The 21,418-nt window shown below is 42.0% G+C and overlaps 1 protein-coding gene across 3 annotated transcripts in view; it reads left to right on the forward strand.

The window, feature by feature from the left end:
- KALRN (kalirin RhoGEF kinase) overlaps window positions 1-21,418 on the forward strand; it is a 573,088-nt gene that overhangs the window by 299,624 nt on the left and 252,046 nt on the right. For 2 of the 3 annotated variants that reach the window (XM_024756492.1, XM_024756494.1), the window contains exons 15-19: window positions 567-733; window positions 7,932-8,051; window positions 13,972-14,190; window positions 17,260-17,409; window positions 19,719-19,833. In XM_024756492.1, the coding sequence (XP_024612260.1) occupies window positions 567-733; window positions 7,932-8,051; window positions 13,972-14,190; window positions 17,260-17,409; window positions 19,719-19,833 (771 nt within the window). The remainder of the gene's footprint in view (window positions 1-566; window positions 734-7,931; window positions 8,052-13,971; window positions 14,191-17,259; window positions 17,410-19,718; window positions 19,834-21,418) is intronic. The other variant, XM_024756493.1, reaches the window with a different exon arrangement.

Consider the following 21,418-nt stretch of genomic DNA (forward strand, 5'->3'; position numbering starts at 1 on the left):
GCAGTGATGAACTTCTGAGTTGCTTTTTTAGGGGACCTAAGTAGTTAGCTAAGAAAATCACCACTGGCCAACTGTTCTCTTCAGATGGACTTAGCATCCAATGGTAAATGGCATCTGACCAGCTAGAAGAGAGTGTGCCTTTGGCAGAAGTTCCTGAGACAGGGTCTCTGGGGCTTTGTTTTGTATTTCCCAATGTGATCCAGAGGCTCGGTTGTGAATATTCTGGGTGTAGGCGAACTGCCCAGCAGGGACTGCTGTATGCGGCCTTGTCTGGGATGGAATCCAGAGGACCACCTCTTTGACTCCAGTTGATAAGGAGCCGATCATCTGTTGAAGAGTTGTTTCCTGACAAAGGATCAGTTAATCCAAAAGAGAAAGCATGGTTCGAGCATCCCAAACTAAGACCCGTTCTGGTGATCTATCCAGTTTCACTGAGGGATATGCAGAGGTTGGGAGGGTGCTGGTGATAGCTATTTCCAGATTCCAGCTTTCATGTGCATATAGAAGGAAATGTAGTCTTTACGGTACTACCTGGTTTTTAATGGTTTACATTTCGTTTAAATCAGGAATTGAGTTAATCTGTGAAAAAGACGTTGATCTGGCAGCCCAGGTGCAAGAGCTATTGGAGTTTCTCCAGGAGAAGCAGCACGAGTTGGAGCTCAATGCAGAGCAGACGCATGAGCGGCTCGAGCAGTGTCTCCAACTGCGGCACCTCCAGGCGGAGGTCAGACAGGTGAGCCTGACCCTCCTCCTGCAGCCTGGGCTTCCCAGTGGCTGAGTCTGGCCTGGGCCTGCTCCTGGAACGGGGTAAGGCATACAGAGCCACCGGTATAACCAGAATTAGGAAATAGGTAAGTTAAGGAGTGGTTGTATTCGTTTCTGAAAGCTAGGCTGCTATCTGCTGACTCTAACAAATAGATCTAATGGTACAGTGGCTCAAACTACAAGTGCATTATTTCTCTGACATATAACAATCTAAGGAGAGCACCTCAGTGCTGTTCCAGGTTGCCCTCAGTCACTGAATCGATTCTCTTCCTCTCTATCCTCAGCCCTGCCCAGAGTTCAGAGGAAATGCAAAGCCTGTATCAATAAACATATTCAGCCTTTAGAGCCAGCTTGATTAATTTGTGTGCCTAGTACAGGACCTGACATATACTTGAGAATCAATAAGGGGTAGCCATCCTTCAGTTCTCATCATTCTTTTCAATGTGTGTGCGGTTCTTATAAGAAAATGTTCTAGTCACATTAAAGCCAATTTTAAAAAGAAAAGAGTACTTACCTGTATGAGACATGATACTAGCTATCTTTCTAAAGGACATCCCTGTGCCATTCCTAGGGATCTCTAGGAACATACACACAATGACCAATGACACATTTAAAAAATACTACATATTTATATTATGAACAGACTAAGTGGGAATTTTTAGCATAATTATTGGGGATTTCCTGTTTAGACCAAGTGGGATTGAAGAAATACAAATATTATTATAGTTCCATTTATTGAGTGTTGTGTGCCTTTTATACCTATCTCTTGATCAATCCTCACAACCATTCTGTAAAGCAGATATCACTCTCCGTTCAGAGGAAGTCACCAAAGCTTAGAAAGGTCACCAGACAGGTCACACTGAGGAAAGACCTCACCTTCACCCTCCACGGGTGCAGGAGGGCTTCCCTGCAGGGCAGAGCTCATAGCACTTCAGTGTTTTCTCCTTGTGCTCCAGACTCTCCCAAGCAACCCTATCCCCCTGCTTCCTCTAGGGAGAGCCCCACCCAAAACATCCTAAGCAGAGACACATCTTCCTCTTTTAAATGTTTTTTCTTATGTTCAGTGACTGCTAGAGCTTTTAGATTTGTCTATTAATTTAGCACAGGGAACAAAAACATCATATTTTATTTAATTATTGCTCGGTCCCTTTTATTCAGGGTATTCCTTGCTAATGCCTATGTTTTAATTATATATTATTTATTATAATGTGAAAAATTATCTTCTCTGCTCCCCTTCTTTTCCAAGGAGTACTCAGAGTCCACACATTCTGTGCTAAAGATCAATCTTGAGCACAGGTAACATCACTGAGCCCCAGGCAAAGCCAGATACAGCACTGCCATCCAGGTTGTTTTCTGTTTAATTACATGGGGGTCACACCTGAATGTCTGGTGAGACTTGTTACTCGTGGGGACGTGGTAGAAATCCTAGCAGGCCCAGAGCAGTGATGAGTATTCAGATTCTGAATCTCTTGGCAGTAATGATAGTACTTTCTTTTCATATGAGAAGTACTTTCTCGTTTGTGATCTCGGTTTAGGAGAACAGGCCCATGAGAGAAAGTGGTGGACGTTTAGTTTACAAATGAGGAAACTGAGGTACCATAGGATGAGTGCTCCCAGGGCCTATTGACTACTTAGCTGAAACTTGAGCCCAAGCCTCTGAAATACAAGGTCCTACAATTTGCCTCTGCTGGACCCCACTCCCACCCTGGAGTTCCAGGAGAAATAGACAGAAGCTCTCCAGCAGAATGTGGTCCGGGCTTTCCCTGGCCTCCACAGCACCACGTCTGAGAAGATGGGCAGGCATGGCCTACACCTGGCCAACCAAGTGGTGGGCTCAGCAGGCCGTGGGAGTTCTCCTCTACTGTTTGTTCACATCTTCTCAATAAAGCAGATAACAGGAGACATATTCCTAATTGACTTGGAAATGAAATATATAATTTTGCTTTTGTTCCTGGTTTTTTATTTTATTTATTTTTGCTACAGCATTCATAGTAGAGCCAACTTCCTAATTATGTTCTTCTTGGCTGAGATGAAAATGGAAATGAAATGAGTTTCCATCCTCCAAGTATCCATTCTGTAGAGGATGGGGAGCTGGGATGATGATAGGTAGTTTGTCGAGTGGGAAAGTAGATTATCTATGTATGGATCATCAGGCTTGACTAATATCTGTGTACGTTCCTGTTCAGTGTTTCATGAATTGGAGGACAAAAAAGAATTCTTCTGCAGGAGTGAGAACTTTCCTTCTCCTTCTCTCCACCACGGCAAGGATGACACACAGGGGGACTGTAGTTCAAAACGGCACTGGATTGCTGGGGTCAGCCTTTAGGAAAAGCACGAAGGACTGCAGCCCTTGGATGTGCCGAGGGACCACTGCTCCATTAAGCCACCGCGCCTCATTAGACAAGCTTGTTCTCCTTGTTAGCGTGCCTCTTCCTTTAGAGGTCGTCTGGTCCAGTTTCCGACAAAGCATTCGCGTTTGATGGAAGTTGGTGGAGCAGGAAATATTGACTTGGAAGCTGTTGACGCTTGGAAAGAGGGACTTAATTTAGATGTCAGTACTGATCACTTGGGCTAAATTTAGACACTAGCTTGAGAGTTTCTCTTTTGAATATACTGAAAGAAAGAGAGAGAGAGAGAGAGAGAGAGAGAGAGAAAGAAAAGAAAGAAAGGAAGAAAGAAAGAAAAAAAGGGAGAGAGAGAGAGAAAGGGGGAGGGAGGGCGGGAAGGAAGGAAGGAAGGAAAAGAAAAGAAAGAAAGAAAGAAAGAGACACCTTAATTGAAGTGCCATTAATGGGGAGAGAAAGGGAGAGGGCCACAATGTGTTATGATACAGCCCTGTAGTTAGAGCTCAGAGATTAAAGGTTTAGATTTGGCCTTCATAACCTTATGTGCAGTTACACCACAGCTGTATTAAACTGAAGCTCTGAGGAGAGGTAATGTCACGGACATTGACTGAAAATTATTTTCAAGTATTTAGAACAAATGAAACTGATTAATGCAACTGACTTGCTTTCTGAGGGATTACATAGGACTTTGTATCTAAGATAAATGGCCCCAGCATCTCCAGAGAAATGCTGAATCTTGAAGGGAAACCATTCCCCTGATTCCTATGGTCCAGGGCCATAGACCACCCAGATGCCCCCTTTCTTCTAGAAAAATAGTTCAGATTATTCCCCAGACCCCACAGAATGCTCTGATTGCTTTCCAGGAAAATTGCTACTCTGGTAAGGATAGCCTCACATTTATTAGATAATTCAGGAAGATTTGAAAAACCTATTTAATGGTCATAAAACTAAGTGAATTTCCATGTTTCCTGCAGAGCAATGCATTTAGCAGAAAATAGGCCAAAATGGATTTATAAGATGTTGGAGCTCTAAGCTTTGGGGAAAGAAATTGTACTTATCATTTGTCTACTAAAGACATTGACTTAAATTACCCCTGTGGACCAAATACTGGCCAAAATTTGCATATGATCAAGATGGAAATTTAAGTCAAAGGAGAAAATATCCTCTCCTCATATTCCTGTATAGAATACTGTTTCATTCTGTTCACTGTACATAAAAGCTAGAAAGGAGTTGGAGTAGATCCAAAAGAGAGGCAGCCATAGGTACAAGTACTATCCATTTGTTTCAAAATGGAGATAATTAGGAAGACACACAGTCATAGTCTATAAAACCGTGAGGGATGAACACATATAATCTCATAAATTGTGAATTTTTAGAACTAAGAAACACTAGAAACATGACAGGCTCCCAATTACCACCTGAGGGGCTGATGATTTTTCTGTGGCTAGAGTTTCAGAAATCATTGTGCCTTGTGATAAGTCATCTGCAGTAGCAGGAGTTAGACTCAGCGTCCTTCAGTGCAGCCTCATAGCTTTCCTGTCAGTGTGGCCTAGAGAACACAGCCATAGCCAAGCAGCTTCCCCAGCCTATGTGGCTACAGTGTCCAGCTTGCCCAGCTTAGGTGGCGTCGTCATTTTGGACATTCACGTCCAGTTAACCACATCCATGCTTCTAACTCGGGGTTATCTGAACTTCCTTGCCCTGAGGAGCCAATATATCTCCATCTTCAGTTCCCCCCTCACCCCTGACCGAGCTGAACTGGTGGCCTAGCCCCCAAGTCCCCAAGCAGCAATACTCTTCCCATCCCTCATTTCTGCAGAGCTAAGTTCCTCTGGTATCCTATGCTTATAGGGGCATATATTTTGAAAGAAGTATCGAACATTATGGCTCAAAATGACCTTCAAAGACCATCTAACTTACCGGTAAACTGTTGTCTAAGATGAGTGATCAGTGTAAAATGTTCATGTTAAGGATTACATTATATGGTTTGCAAAATACTTTTACATTAATTATTTCATTTCATCCGTAACCTGCGATTTACCATTTTACAGTTAAGAAAACTGAGCCTCAGAGAGATTAAGTGATGTTTCCAAAGTCATGCAGCTCAAGATTAGTAGGACCAACATTTTCGCATGTTTGTTACAAAATTTCTTCTACTACCTTTCTCTCATTTGGATGATCACACAAGAATAAATAGCCAATTTTATGAACTAGAAAGATAAAGGATGACAGTAATAGAAAATTTTACCAACAAGAGTTAGCCTTGATCAGAGCACAAAGACTGATGATAATAAAACAGCTACGGTATTTACATCACATCAGAATATGTCAATAAGCTCTACAAATACTCGAATAAAAGTTAATATTCCTAAACTTTTTCTCTTCTCATTGTGAGAGGTGTAAATGAAGAATCATAGCATTAGGTAGTTTTGCCTCAAAGCTAAAAATCCCTAGCACCACCATCATCAGGCTTTGCATTTTACGGTACACTACATCAACCCTGATACAGGAAGGGAAGGTACCGTTATCCTATCTTTACAGATGAAAAGGCAGAGGCTCAGAGGAGTTAAGTGGTTTTACCAGGCAGTAACAAAGCCAGGTATTCTGACTTCAGATTTTATGCTCTTTCTACACATTCCCAGTTTTGCTTCTAGGACTGAGTCTGGGACTTCAGCATGGGAGGTTTGATTTTAGGAAGATAAAAATACTTGGTAGTTTAATCATTGGCATCAGTCCCACCCCTGAACCCAAGCCATTGATTGAACTACAGTGCATTTTTATCTTCCTAAAATCAAACCTCCCATGTTGAAGTCCTGGAATGCCTATGTAAACAACATTTGGGAAATAAAAATGAACAAGGATATCAAGGATATGGCATCATTTAATGAAAGATGTAGAGACTAAAACCTATAGTATTTCTGAATGGAAAACCCGGTAGATGGTGCCCTCACAACCATAGCTATAACTGATGCTTTCAGTTGACTGAAACTAGAGAGGAAAATATTCCAGCAAGACTCAGGAGGCCCAGAGGAAATCAAATTGTCCCTCAAGCATTGATTTGTGATGCACATTGAGAAAATGTTTCTCTGACACCCTCAAGTGAATCTTGAACCAAGCAAGATGTGATGAATCACTGCAGAAGGACTTAACATCGTTCAAAAATATAAATTGTGAGCTCCATTTTCCAAAGAGGTGAAGCATTTGGGCATGCAATCCATGGATGCATGTACCCGAACTTGCAGCCAGCTTTTAGAAATCATTAACACCTCTGTAGTCAGCCAGCTACAGCACACCAGTGGCATCAGAGATTTCACACATACGCTCTGAGCAGTTATTTCCTGGAACTAATTGCCTTACAGATTGGCATCTCATCCACAATCTGCCAGACTGCCCATGAATTAACATCTCAATCCAAACAGCCCAGCTTCTTCAGTGGGATTTATGTCCCGATGTTATCCATGCACAATATGGTATCAGTCATTTTCTGCCTAAGGAGGACATTTGAGAAATGCCTGTGAGGGTTATAGAATAGGAGACCAGACTTAATATTTTTCTAATTGTTTAACATGAAGAAGTTGAGAGAAGAAGAAAAAAAATCTGAAACAGATTGTGGTGTCTTCTGCTTTGCCTTGAGGGAACAGATGTATGGTATTTACTGATCGTAACATTTCAGAAGAATTTTTATTTCCTCTCCAAGCAAGCTCTCAGACTCCTTAATAAAGCAAATATTTGGCAATTTTCTGATGACCAAACACAAGGTAGATTTTCAAGGCCTGTTACTTCCAGTTTGATTATTTGCACTTGACTCTATTAGCTGGATTATTGCCACATCTCTATTTTAGCTGGGACTGTCTAGACAGTGTCAGCTATTTCTCCTTCTATTTTAATATTCCCTAGCTGAGTTTTCTTTCCCCCAGTACTAATTAAGGTCACCTAGAAATTTTACTCAGCCTAGCCATTGCCTCTAAATAATTTAAATCAATTATAACATATTCTCCCTTTTGCTAATGATCCAGTGTATGGATGATTCATGCTATTTTGCTTGTTTTATTTCTCCTCCCTTTGGATTGTTTAACCAATCAAAGCTCAAACCTGTCTACTCTTGGCTATTTTGCAAGGTATAGGAGGTTGGACACACTGCTCAGGTGTGACTTGGGTATTTTCCACGGTGACTTGGGTATTTTCACTCTTTCAAAAACGTTACTGCATACCTGTCGTATGAAAGGTACTGTGCTAGGCATTGGGTGAGATTAAAATATGACTCATATATTACTCTAGTCTTCCGGAAGTTTACATTGTAAGGGGAGGAGATGAAACATAGGTTGAAATAACTGAATAAGGCAGGCTTTGGTGAGTGCCACAAAGGTGGTACATGCAAAATGATCTGGGTTTCACTAGATGACGAAGAGATTGTTCCTAATGGGAGTGGTTAGGTATAGAAGATTTCAAGCAGTTGTTGATATTTGAATTGGTCCTTAAAAAAATGAAAGGGATACCAACAGATGGAATTTATTTATTTATACCGTACTATGTTCCAGATGGAACCTCGGAAACATACATACAATGCAATCAGATGAAGTAATGTTTAAATTAAGGGGCTGAGGAGCCTGGGATTGAGGAGTGATAAGGGTAGGAAAGAAAAGATGAAGCTGGGAATGAGGTTGGTACTTAAAATAAGTACCTTGTGGCACAAGGTACGAGGCAAATTTAAGGAGATTTTAATTATCCAGACTCTTCCTGTCCTGTCTTCAACTGTGGGTAGGAGATAGCAAGCTCTCTGACTGAAGGCCATTCACCTGTGCTCTTGTCCCAACTCCCTAGGTCCTGGGATGGATCCGCAATGGGGAGTCGATGCTCAATGCCAGCCTGGTCAACGCCAGCTCCTTGTCGGAAGCAGAGCAGCTGCAGCGGGAACACGAGCAGTTCCAATTGGCCATCGAGGTAACACCCAAATCTGGCTGCACTGTCCTCCCTTCCCCTCTCTGCTCTGCACCTTAGGCAGGATGATTCCTCAAGATGTGGGTGTTCCTTTATGTGGTGAAGCCATTACTCTTTCTAGTGAAATGGGCCAGGTAGCCTCCCTATGACCCAGGAATTGATGGAGAAACAAATGCAGGGCTTCATCACCCCAAGGAAGCCTGGTATTGGAAGACAAGTATTCACACTCCAAATGTAGATCTTTCTTACTTATTGGTACCTTTAACTTTCAAGGCCCCTGGTCCACTGAGTTTTTTATACATTATGGACTATGCACCACATGAGAAATGTAAAGCTAAAAGGTTAGACGTCACCTCTAGTTGGAGCTCACTCAGAATTGAGGATAAACAACTGCAGAAGTCATTAGTAAACTAGGATTCCATTTTTAAACATTTGGTTTACGTGTAACATTTAGATTCCATTGTCAGATCAGCCTTTTAACAAGAGTAGTGAACACGGGAGCAGACGGCACTAGATAGTTTGATTCACTGAAAATAGGTGTTCAGTAATGCTGGTGGAAGTCATATTTAAAGAATAAACTGAAACCAGAAACTCACCAAGACTTGTTTTAAGGGCTATTTTAAAATAAAACTCCACTTACGATAGTCTAATATAAATTTTGTCTTGCTTTAAATAATATCTTTAATTATCCTTTCTACTAGAACATTTCCTTCCCAAAGAGACTCGAACTGATTGTTCTAGAGTGGTGTAGGGAAAAGAGTAGGAAATGGGACATGGGAACTATGTTAAAAATAAAATAAGTTCAGTACCAATGGGAAAAGAGATAAGGAGTGAAAACCTCGAAGACGTCCATTACTTGTGGTTCAGTATAAAACTTAACCCACTTCTGAGTGTGTAAGAAATGCAAAGGTGATTATCTTCTACTAAAAAAACACAACGATGATAAAATTTTAACTGTCCATATGCCAATAAGTATATCTTTAATACAGTGATCCAACTGATTGCTAGCTATTTTTAAGCTAGTATTGATTGATTTCAACCATTTAATTTTCCAAAAGCTATCTTGTATGTGAAAACATAGCATTGATATGAATGATATATTTCTCTAAGATGCCTGATTACTTCTTAGGGACCCTTGCTCGTACCAGACTCCTGTCTGAGATTTGAGATTTAAAAATAAACTGTGTATTACACACACAGTATGGACAAATTATTTTCTAAGGAAGGACTAACCAGAGGAAAGAAGTTTTATCATCAGCAGCTCTGTTGCATTTTACTGGCATGCCCAAATATTAGAGTGTTGGAATCTATTCACTGTAAAGGAAAAGTCAAGATTGGGATTATAATCAAGAATTAGGCACACAGTGGTCAAAACCCCATTGAGAGGCAGCAGTGAAGAGAACGAAGGTTGGGCAGTCACATTCAAGGCTTGGCATGAAGCTGTGAGGGATGATGCTAGGCAGAGAGAGGACAGCCTTTGGCGATACCTCCTCCTTGCTTATCTTGAATGTGGAGGTTTACCTGCCCCATCAGGTAATTAAATTTTCAGTCCCTTAATCAAACGTTGGGCAAGTAAAACCAAGCATTATAAAACAAACAAGCAAACAAACAAAAACCAAGTGTTATGACACCCTTAGGTATCTCAATGAGCTAGTAGAAAATAGTGGGTAAATGCATTAGCAATGCTGTTGAAATAACCAAATTCCACCTGACTTGCATGTGCAGTATGTATGAATTTGTATTAGATGCCGTTGCATCCTTAACAGAATAGAGGCTCACTAAGCATCTATATCTCTTTAATTTCATGGATGCAACTTGATCAAATATTCTTAGAATAGATGTTGAGATATAGACCCCTGTCAAGTTTATGTCTGTGGACTCAAGGGGACATGGCAGAATAGATAGGATTTCTCATAGATCTTGGGAATGGAAGGTAGGCAGGGTCTGCAGCTTGGCTAGGATAATGAAGAGAACAGAGCCAGAATTTCAACATACGTTCCTTCTCCAGATGGCCTGTGCTTCTCTCTAAATGTGTCAGTTTAGACCAGGTTCTGCATTGGGGAAACGTACACCAGGGGATTTAAGCAAGTTGATAGGAGATCTAACTAGTCTGGTTTGATTTAACCCATTTTGATACTGTTACTGGAGGCCTTTACAGTGATCACTGACAGGGAACATAATTTGACTTCTTGAGCCCTAAGAAAGAACCCTGGGCTCCAGAAGGGAAAATAAAATGGCTATAGGTAAGATGATCATATAAGTTATTGTTAGAACTGAGACACTTTTAAGAGTGAAGGAGGGAGTTATTAATAACTAAGCCAGGAAAATCAGCATGTACTAGAACTCTCATGGGCAAACCAAGATGTTTGCTCACCCTAGCTTTGGTGGCCTCGTCAGTCTGAAGGTTTTGGTCTCCTTAAAGAAGGTCAGAATGTTTACCTGAGGTAGCCTTGGTTACAGAAAAAGTTCCCCAAAGCCATTCAGAGTGCAGAGCAGTACACAGCTCTCCAGAAGCATAGCTTTATCAACAAACCCAGATTATTGTTTGTTAGTATCCAAATGTTGTGGCTGATGTGTCTTCAAGAACTGTGAACGTCATAGAGACACACTTGATTTTAAAATCCATTTTTATTTGAAATCCTCTTATGTATTTTAAGCATAAGCATTATGACAGAAACAGTAGTTAAAACTGGATAATAAATTCAGTTGATTTGGTTCGGTTTTCTTCCATGTCCTCCTACTAAATATGAACATCCTTGATAATCCATGTCTCAAAGATACAGCACTCTATAGGATTAGATAATAGTAGAAATAAATGCAAAATAATGACTCAAGCTTTAGCAAAGCAGAGATTATGTCATATGCATAAGAGTTTATCATTTAGGTAATCAAAGGGAAGAAGGGGCTCCCAGGACTATTAGATAATAATGAGTTTCAGAATAAGGAAGAGGATTTGTTACACAGCATAAATTATAGGAAAATGAAAGTTACTCCTCTATCTCCTCCATTCTCAGAGAAAATATATAATAACAAATTTATGATGACAATTATATGCTGGCTTCATATACTGAGGAGGGGCCAAATAATTATCAGAATCACTAATGTTCACTTGGTGAACCCTTTCTCTGAATGAGAAACTGTAGATACCGTTCTGATTGCTAGAGATGAAATGATATGGTGTGATATGGTGGAAAGGACATAGATTTGGGAATAGGTCAAACCTGAATCTGGTTTCATCACTTCCTTGGATGTACATTTTTGGGCAAGTCCCTTAACCAGCCTGAGTCTCAGTTTCTTAATCTGTGAAGTGGGAATAATAATATCCACCTTGGAGTAGTATTATGAGAACTAGGAAAAAAATGCATAAGGACAGTTCCTAACGCAGAATATATACCTGGTTAAATGACAGCTATTAAAGGGATTTTTTTAAAACAGTCCGTGCCTTGAGAGTTTCACTGTCTTAAGTAAGGGAAATCAGCCAGGCGTTAGATGAGTGATACAGGTATTCAGAAGAGGGTAGTTTTCAGTAAATCTCAGGCTGTCCAAAAAGGCCTCTTTGAAGGAGGTTGGATCTGAACTGAGTCTCCAAGGGAGACTGGATCGCAGATGAGGAGAGTCTAAGATGTGTTCCTTAAAGGCAGGGAGAATGAAGATGGCAATGGCAAGTTTGTTTTCAAATGGTCTTTGTAAGGAAGTAGTAGTGCATGATAATGAGGTACTTGGGACCACAGTGTGAGGGGCTTTTAATAACATCCTCTGAAGTTTGGACTTGATTTCATAGCAGTGGGTGAACCATTGCAGGCGTTTGAATTGAGAGATGGAAGTGATGTTTAGAGCATAAAATTAGGGTTTTAGCACTGGAAAGGATGTTAGGATTCTCTTAATTGAAGCACTTCCTGTTAGAGAGAATCTGTCAGAAATGTAAGGGACGGGTTCGATGGGTTAGAAATGGAAGGCAGGAAAAGACTAGTCAGGTGACCACCACAGAGACCTAGGTGTGAAGTGGTGAGAGCTGGACCGGGTTTCAGGCTGAGGAGCAGCAGGCCAGGCTGATGACAAGACTGTGGTCCTAGATGGCAGTGAGGAGGGCACCGTCAACAGGATGGTGGACTGCCGTGGAAGCCTGTTTCAGAGGGAGGAGGAGTTCAGGTTTAGCTGTGGAACTTGAGCAGACATCTGGGAGGAAGGTGGAGGCTCTGATCGGGCAGTAAAGCCATTCTCATTCCTTGGCAAGGGTTCCTCTTCTCCCTGGGAAGATATTTCACTTCTCCTGAGAATGCATCTTTGTAAGTGACTAACATGGGGCAGGCAGCTAGATCATCCGAATCAGTCTTACTGACCTAGGTGAGAGGTGTGACAGGCAGCTCACCCTCACATCCGAAGACAATTAAAGACGAGGCTCAGCTATCAGGCAAGAAATATAGATTGGAGAGCCATTTACAAAGAGGAAATGATAGAAGCCAAGGGAAAGGATGAGAACTCTACAGACATGAACCAAAACCAAGAATGGACCTTGGGGTACCTCTACATTTAGGAGGCGGGAAAAGAAAATGGTACCAATAAGTAAAACAGAGAAAGAAACCAAGGATTTTTAGTGGATCGTGTCTACTCATTAGTTTATTTTTCTAGCTTCATCCAGCAATTAGGAACCCAGATGCTAATGTGGTCATCGGGACTGAAGGCCGACTCAGTGGCAAAGCCAGGGAATAAAGGAGTCTAGGCTGCTGGAGGAGGTCGTGCTAACATAGCTAACACTGAGGACAGATTCAGGCGTGGGGTAGGGGGGCAACCAGGAGGTGGTTGAGAGACTCTCTAGACAGGCTGCCATCTGGAATGAAGGTGAAGGGGGAGGCAGAGGTGAGAAGAGGGGGAGATTCTATTCACACACAGGAGTGCTGATGGATTCGCTCTGGGGAACTGTCCCAACACTGCAGCCCAAGAAGTCATTCTGGAGTGAGGTGCTGGGCTTCTAGCTGCTCTTCTCCACTGCCAGCTAAGCCCTACTTTGAAAGTGCAAAGGCCAAATTAGTACTGTGCCATTGGGTTGGAATGATTCCAGCAGCTGAAGTTGGGATAATATTAGCTCTCTGAAGTCGTATGGCTCATCCACATCAGTCCTTTATTTTAATAAATTGTAATCCCATTTGGCTCTCTCCCTGCCACCCAGTTCTCCAACCTGTTCTCCCCACCCCCTACAGTTAAAGTGAACTCAGAGAATGACACTTACCCTGAATAAGAAACAAACCTTCTACAATATAGGTTATCCTAAAGGCAAACATAAATAAGGTAGTAATGTGGGATGATGTGTTAAGCTGAATTATCTACTGTGCTGCTCTTTTCCCTTGGTAACTAAGAGATGGTGTGAGATGCTACTCTTCTACTTTATTAACCTGCCAAATGTCTTCCTTCTACTGGAACCTTTTTAAAACTGATCATTCATGTTTAAAATGATTGCATTGTTGGTTGAGATTTGTGTGACATGGGGATCTTTTTTTATGGGCTGTGTTTATTTGATCTGCAGAATGGGACTACAGCAGTAACCTCCTTTGAAAATTCATGGTGAATAATTTCATGATTAGATTTGAAAAGGAAATTTAACTAATGGATGAATCAATCAGGAAGCAGATTTATACACAACTGCGTTACTCTAGCACAGAAACTGAAATGTCTTTAAAATGCAGAGTGATGCAAGTAAAGAGAAAGGAGTAGGGGCAGGAGTTAGGGACCTGAACAACTAGTTAATGAAAATGTTTGATATTCTTTTTAAAACTATGCTTAAGAAACAATGATGACAACATGTTTGAATCAGTCATTTAAAGCTCTTTAACTTTTCTGCATCTTTCCACTCACGCCTCACTCCACCCCCTCCCATACCACGCCTGGGTCGTTCCCACGGACCTCTCTCTCCTCCCCTTGTGCCCAGTCCCTCTTTCATGCCACTTCCTTGCAGAAGACACACCAGAGTGCCCTGCAGGTACAGCAGAAAGCTGAGGCGCTGCTCCAGGCTGGCCACTACGACGCGGACGCCATCCGGGAATGTGCTGAGAAGGTGGCCCTCCACTGGCAGCAGCTTATGCTGAAGATGGAAGACCGGCTGAAACTGGTCAATGCCTCAGTGGCCTTTTACAAAACTTCTGAGCAGGTGAGGGAAAGGGCTGTGGAATGTGTGGGGCTGAGACTGACGGAGGACTGTTTTCTGCCTCACACTGCAAATCTGCAGCATCTACCTCAGCAAGAAGCCACTCCTCTCAGTAACAGCCTTTGAGAGTAGAATGATCTGTGGAAACACCATGGTTTGCTTCCTTATAATCCTTTCCATTAGAGGAATGGACTATGTGATTTGTTTCTTACAAATTTATCAACCTCACAGGATTTCGGTGTTGAAGTAGAAACTGGGTAGGTGTAGGCTGAGTGCCAAGTTCGAGTGGTGTACCAGCTAGCCCTTGCCACAATAATGCTGTGTAACAGATCACCCCTCAACCCAGTGGTATAAAACAATAAGCACATATTTTTTGCTTAAGTATCCGGTGTTCTGCTGATCTTGGCTGAGCTTGGTAGAACTAGGCTCCAAGCTGCAAGCTGGGTCTGGATCTGTTCCTATATTTCTCCTCCTTCCTGACCAGCAGCTACCTGAGGCATATTTATGGTGAAAAGCAGGAGTGCAAGAACCCAAAATCTACTGTGCAAGTGCATTTCAAATCTGCTTGTGTCACGTGCTCTAACATCCTTTTGACCAAAACAAGTCACATGGCCAAGCCAGCACCAACCAAGCATGGCAGTATATGTCTCCTGTGAAGGTTGGGAGAGGAGAGTGACAATTTGCTGAACACAGCCTCATTTACCACAATCAGGCACTATGCACTGCTTGAAAAACATACAGCTCTTTCATTCATGGGGTTCCCAGTCTAATAAGGAAACCCAGCTTTCTGTCATTGGAAACTGTGAGCCTAACTGGTAGGATGGTGCAGCTGTGGGAGAAAAGGTAGGAGACACCTACAGCAGGGCCATAAAAATGCAAACCCATTACTAGTACATCTGTACAGCAATGTGCGCAAGGGCTAAGAGGATTTTTAAATGATTTGGGTGCTGTTAGGGGACTCTTTTCATGAAACAGAGGTTTAAGACAGGAGTGATTTTATTCAGTATAAAATAATTTCCTCATTCAAATCACTCCCTGGTAGAAATAGAGAAACCTTCTCCTCTGGGTGACTTACAGGGACCATGGGAAAGTCTATCTCAGAGCAAACGTAACATGCCTGTCTGAGGGCCCTGCAGCCAGTATTCATCTTCAGACCTTCTCTCAGTCCTCCTTTCAGTGTTTCAGAGAGATGATGCCTTTGATGGCCTCGGAAGTGGGAGCAGCAAACTAACGAGATAAAGAGCTTCTCCAGTTGATCTGTAAATTCAGCACATCCCAATCACACCCCAGCAAGCTTTTTTTTAATAGAAATTGATAGGCTGATTCTAAGATTTACATGGAAATGCAAAGAGACTGAAATAGCCAAAACAGTCTTGAAGAGGAAGAACAAAGTTGAAGGAGTTACACTACCTGCTTTTAAGACTTACCCTAAAGCTGCAGTGGTCAAGACAGAATGGCATTGGTGTAAGAATAGACACAGTTGAACAGAGTAGAGGTTCCAGAAGTAGACCCACATATATACAGTCAGTTGATTTTTGAGAAGGCAATTCAATAAGTAAAGTCTTTTTAACAAATGGTGCTAGACAACTGAATATCCATATGAAAAAAATGAGGCTTAACCCCTGTCTAATATCATATACAGATTTTAATTTGAGATGGTTCAAGATGCTGAAGGGGACAAAGCAGTAGATTGAGTCAGGAAATTTGACCCTGAACTGACCTTACCAAAGGTCACTTTATCTCTCTAGATTTCTGTTTCTTCACCTATTAAATTAAAGGACTTATGCTGGATAATCTTTCCATTTCCTCTAGCTCCCAAATTGATTGGGTTTAAGTCCAATACTGTCATGGGATAGGTGTCAAGTACTCGTTTTCTTAAAGTTTTTGTGTGTGTATAATCTGTTTTCTCTCAAGACGTGAGCCTCCTGCATGTTTTCAGGCCTTGCAACAAGCGAGGTGTGTGGTGCTAAAGAAACCATCTGGAGTTCAGGGATAGGCCTCCTCACGACACGGGAAGCATGTTGGCTATGGGGGTGTTCTTCCTGGGACATCTTTCAGCTTATTTTTCAGCTCAGTTCATAACTCAAAAAGCATTTTATCCAATGCCACGTCCTTCACCAAAAGAGATGCCTTTCTCAGACAGAGGAGGCCGAGGGCAGTTAGAGCTGCTCTCCCCTGCTGCCATAGACTATTGAAGGAAAGTATAGGAATGAGTTTCTATTTTCTGCATCCTTCCTTAAGCCCTGACACTAGGCTGCCCTGGGTCTCCTACTGATGCACTCAACCTAACTTTCCCTCTAAGCCCCATTTGAAATGCTTTTGGTCTTTTGAGTTCATCTATAAGGTCACTTAGAGCATGGCCTCTCAGCATTTTTAGAACTGAAAAACCATCTTAACTATCTTTTAGGTCAACCCAAATTTGTTATCCCTCTGAAGGAAATGTGTGTTTTATAATAGCAGGCCTGGAGGTGTCATTGCCTTATAGTAGTACCTTGAAACAATTTTGCTGGAATATTTTTCCCCAGGGAGGGAAAAGGTAACATTCATTTATGGCCCATAAGTCACACAACATAGGCAACTTCCTCCTTTACCTCTACTTGAGGCTATTTCCTGTAGGGCAAGGACAGATAGTTGGGCAACCCAGTTATCTTCTTCAAACCTCTTTCTCCTGTTCTACCTAATTCATAGACGTATCACAAGGTTATAGCAATATAATATATAAAAACACTTTGAAAATCCCCAAATTACTAGTCTCTCTTCCTTTCTTGCTCTGCATCCTATCCCTAGGTGATGTCATCAACCCCCATAGCTTCAGCCTTCAACCATCAACTGTCAGAAGATAATCCCAAAATCCATATCTCGGTAGTCATTTGTCTCCCAAGCTCCAGACGCTGGATTCTCACTGCCTCCTGGACTTTTCTTAGATGTCTCAGGAGCACTGTGCACCTAAGTCTACAAATTAGATTTTGAATGAAAAATATCACTTCTGTAGGGGTCTCTTAGCTAAAGGTCCTCATAAAATAGGACCTTTAAATGATTAAATTACTAAGTTTTTCCTCCATGATTCATTAGGTCTGTAGTGTCCTGGAGAGTTTAGAGCAAGAATACCGGAGAGATGAGGACTGGTGTGGTGGACGAGATAAATTGGGGCCAGCAGCAGAGATCGACCACGTCATCCCACTCATCAGTAAACATTTGGAACAAAAGGAGGCCTTTCTTAAGGTGAGAGCACATTGTCATCCAAGGTCTGGGACTTTAGCCTTGGTTTTCATCTGCTGTCTCACTCTCCCCATTGCCTCCGCCTCCTCCTTTCTGTCTCTGTCTCTCTGTCTCTCTCTCTCTCACTGCTTCATGTGGGCTTCCCATACCCCTCTATTTTCTAGCTTCTTATCTAAAGGGGGCATTTGTAGAGGGGATATTGGCTGGTTAATTTGAAAAGTTGAAAGGTTACAGTTCAAACATTCTTTATTTCTCTCAGCACTTTTTTGTGTAATTAGGCAATTAGGATGCTTCATTTCTACTGGTGCCATGTACAAATATCCTTATATCCCATTGATGTTAAGTGAGAAAAATACCTACTTTCATTTATCTATAAAAATATTTTAATTGAAATATATAAGCCTAGATAGAAAACTATTAAAATACATCTTTTATAAATGGATGATGCAAAATTTAGGGCAAGAGTTAAAGAAATACATTTAGACATCTTATTTATTTACCGATTACCAATTACCAATGAATGTAACACTGTTTATTGTGCTGTATGAAGAGAGAGATACCTTATTTTGTTTGTTTTGTTTTTAAAAGACCCTTAGCTTCCCAGAGAGGAAGCGCAGTCCTGCTCTGAACAGCTTTCAGCTGGTGTGGGAAGTTCTCCTAAGCCTCTTTCCTCCTGCCTTTGATCTTCTCTCTGACAGAGCCTTCAGTGTTAAAACTTATCTAAAGGCTCCATTTTCTCTCAAATTCCCTGCTTTCATGTTCTGCTTCCTTTCAGGCTTCTGAAAGCACAAAAGAGAATTTTTATACCCTGACATGTTGCCACTGATTTTCTACAATTCTGTAATTAGCTGCCTTTCTTTTATTAGGGATTTTCTCTACTTGACCACCTCTTTAAGTTTTATTTTTATTCTTTTTTAAAGATGACCTCTCCCTGCCCTTCTCCCATCTATCTGGTATCTGTACCCGCATTTGATCAGAACTCTTAGTAATCAGCTCTTACTAATAAGATTAAATAGAAATTCTTCCATACAGGGCTTAAGATGATTTTAAAAGTCTTCCCTATGACAAAACAAAGTTTAAAACAAAACAATTTATGTAGGGCATATCAGATATTTTAAATAGAAGTATAAAGGCATGTCTTCATAAAATTTAATGTTTCTTTTGAAGAAGAAAAGAAGAAAATATTCTGATGTTTTCCATATGTGCCTAAAACCATAGTTGAAAAACTCCCTATTGTTGTGGGAATTACAAGCCCAACGGACGGAAGATCGAGATCTCCATGTGTATACATTAGTTGATTTTGGATTCCTTAGCTTTGGACCACTGTCCAGCTGTTAAATTCATGGGCCTCAGAGTGGAAGGACCCACTAGCAGTCTTTTACCAGAGCTCCCAGAAGCCACTGTTGGGAATGCAACATTTAAAGTAATTTTTTTACCATATGATTTGTAGAATCAGATGCTAAGTATAAAGACGTTTAAAAGTTAACAGTTTTGTCTAGAGATAATTTAATTCTGAAAACTGTGGATTGAAAATTAATGGACTAGCATGTATTACCTCTACCATCAGGAAAAATACTGCTTTTTAAAGAAATTCAGAAAATCTCTTGTCTTGAGAGAAACTAGAAGTACTCTGTCGGTAGACCTAGATTCTAGCCCTGACTTGCTTCATGACTCCTGCCCTTGCTGGGTCTGGATTGGGTACAAGAGTATGGGACAGACCTGTCCTCTCTGCTACCCACCACTCTTGTGAGTCTTAAGGAGGTGGTACAATGGCTCTTACCCCTTTACATGACTGATATTTCCCAGCGAGAGGATCTTTATTAGTCTTATTGAGGCGGGGGTGGGTTTGATGGGCAAATATGTTTCTAAAATGTGGGTGATTTCCATTTAGATTTGGAACATACAATTAATAGGTTTGATCACTAAATTTGCTTTCTCAAGTCTAAATTAAGCTAATGTTAAAGTGGCTTACACCAGTGGTCATATACGAGGCATTCTGGTGGCAGAGGGAAACCAACCTAAGAGTCACTCTCAGGTGGTCACGCTGAATCAACACGTAGTAGTCAAAGGGTGGCTGATTTCTGGTTTTGTCTGTGATGGAAAGGGGAGAAGCACAGGGAGCTTTTCTTTACTCAACAACAGAGTGAAATTGCATTGGAACTGGAGTATGCATAAACTGGAAGTTGCCCTGGGGCTCTGTTCCCCCAGAGCCCCAGAAGCCTCATCACCAGCACCCTTCTCCAGTGTCTTAGATCACGTGCCCCTACCAGACCGGGACTTATGTGTGGGGCTTCACACCTTGTCTCTCTCAGGCCTGCACCCTGGCACGGCGGAATGCTGAGGTCTTTCTCAAGTACATCCACAGGAACAATGTCAGCATGCCCAGTGCCGCCAGTCACACCCGAGGACCCGAGCAGCAAGTGAAAGGTCAGTGCTGAGAGCGCAGACACCTCGCCCCCGCCCCGGTGTGCTGGGAGTGGCAGCCACCCAGGGTGAGCGGGATGTGCCGCACCTTCGTGGGGGCCAGGGCAGGGTTTGCCCAAAGGAAAGTTTACCAGATGGGGCACAAATGAAACCTGAAACTCATTAGGATTTTCACCTGAGCTGGATTGATTCAGCCACCACAGAGGGACCTCAGTGAACAAAACTCTGACTAGGAGACAAAAAGAGTAATAAAGGAAACACAGGTTCTCACTGTCTTTGCCCAATTGAAGCTTCCACCTGAGCAGGGACCTACAATCTCTCCTATAGCCATTTCCTTTCCACCTCCTGCCTGGACCCAAAGCCAGTGCCACTTATTTTAAGTTTTTATTACAGGAGCAATTATTGCTGCATAACAACCCCTGAAATTCAGTGGCCTACAGCTATAAGCATTTATCATTCAATGACTGTGTTGGCTTGGGGACCAGCTGCCTTGGCTGGGCTCAGTGATGCGGTTCTGCTTGAGGCTGCAGGTCTGGCTGGCTTGGCGCCTTCACTGCAGGGTGGGTTCTTGTCTGCTCCATGTGGATTAATTCTGGGACTTTGGTTGAAGGGGCAGCGGTTACCCAGGAGAACTTCTTATAGAGGTGATGGCAGAGGTTTAAGGGGCAAGCTCAAGTGCACAAGGACACTTCAAGCCCCGCCTTGTGTCCTGTCTATTAGCAGCCCATTTGCCAAAGAAAGTCATGTGACTGAACCTGAGTTCGGGGGTGAGGAAGTACACTTTGTCTCTTTGGGGAGGAACTAAAAAGCTACATAATAAGAGCAGAGATACAGGGAGAGGTGAATAACAGGGGCAATAAAAGCTCTCAGCCTAAGAGAGGAGAGACAGATTCTGTCCTTACTTCCAGAGGGCATTAAAAGTACACAAAATCAACAAAAACTTCTAAGTACAAGCAATGCAATTTGGGCTGTGCCTTTTCTTTTTTTTTTTTTTTTTTTTTTTTTTTTTTTTAGGGCACGAACCCGTGTCCCCTGCATCGGCAGGCGGACTCTCAACCACTGCGCCACCAGGGAAGCCCTGGGCTGTGCCTTTTCTGTAGAGCACAATAACTCAGTAGACCAAGGTGGCTAAGGACCCAGGCTCTTAAGTCAAATAGCTCTACCCCTTTATCTGACTGACCCTGGTTGAGTTTCCTATCCTCTCTAAGCCTCAGTTTCTTCATCTGTAAAACGGAGATAATAGTGGTCCATGCATCCTGAGGTACTGTGAAAATACGTCCCTGCCACATAGTGAGTACTGAGTAAGTGTTAACTTTCCTTAGCATCATTATTGTGTATTTTATTAGTATCTAATATAGTTAGCAGGAAGCAGGAGGCAAACAATACAAAATAAACTTTATTGCTTCAAGCTTAGAACATACCATTAGACACTTCAAAAATCCATCCACATAACCAGCTGCTTCTGGAACAACAGAAGTAGAGAGAGGGAGGGACGTGACATGGACAAACAGCTCCCACGGCCACCGTGGTGCCCCGTGCCTTGTACACATCCTCGCACTCACCTTCACTAGAGATGAAGTGAGAACAG

This window comes from Neophocaena asiaeorientalis, unplaced genomic scaffold, assembly GCF_003031525.2.
Source record: "Neophocaena asiaeorientalis asiaeorientalis breed wild unplaced genomic scaffold, Neophocaena_asiaeorientalis_V1.1 scaffold22, whole genome shotgun sequence".
In the NCBI taxonomy this organism is placed as follows: Eukaryota; Metazoa; Chordata; class Mammalia; order Artiodactyla; family Phocoenidae; genus Neophocaena; species Neophocaena asiaeorientalis.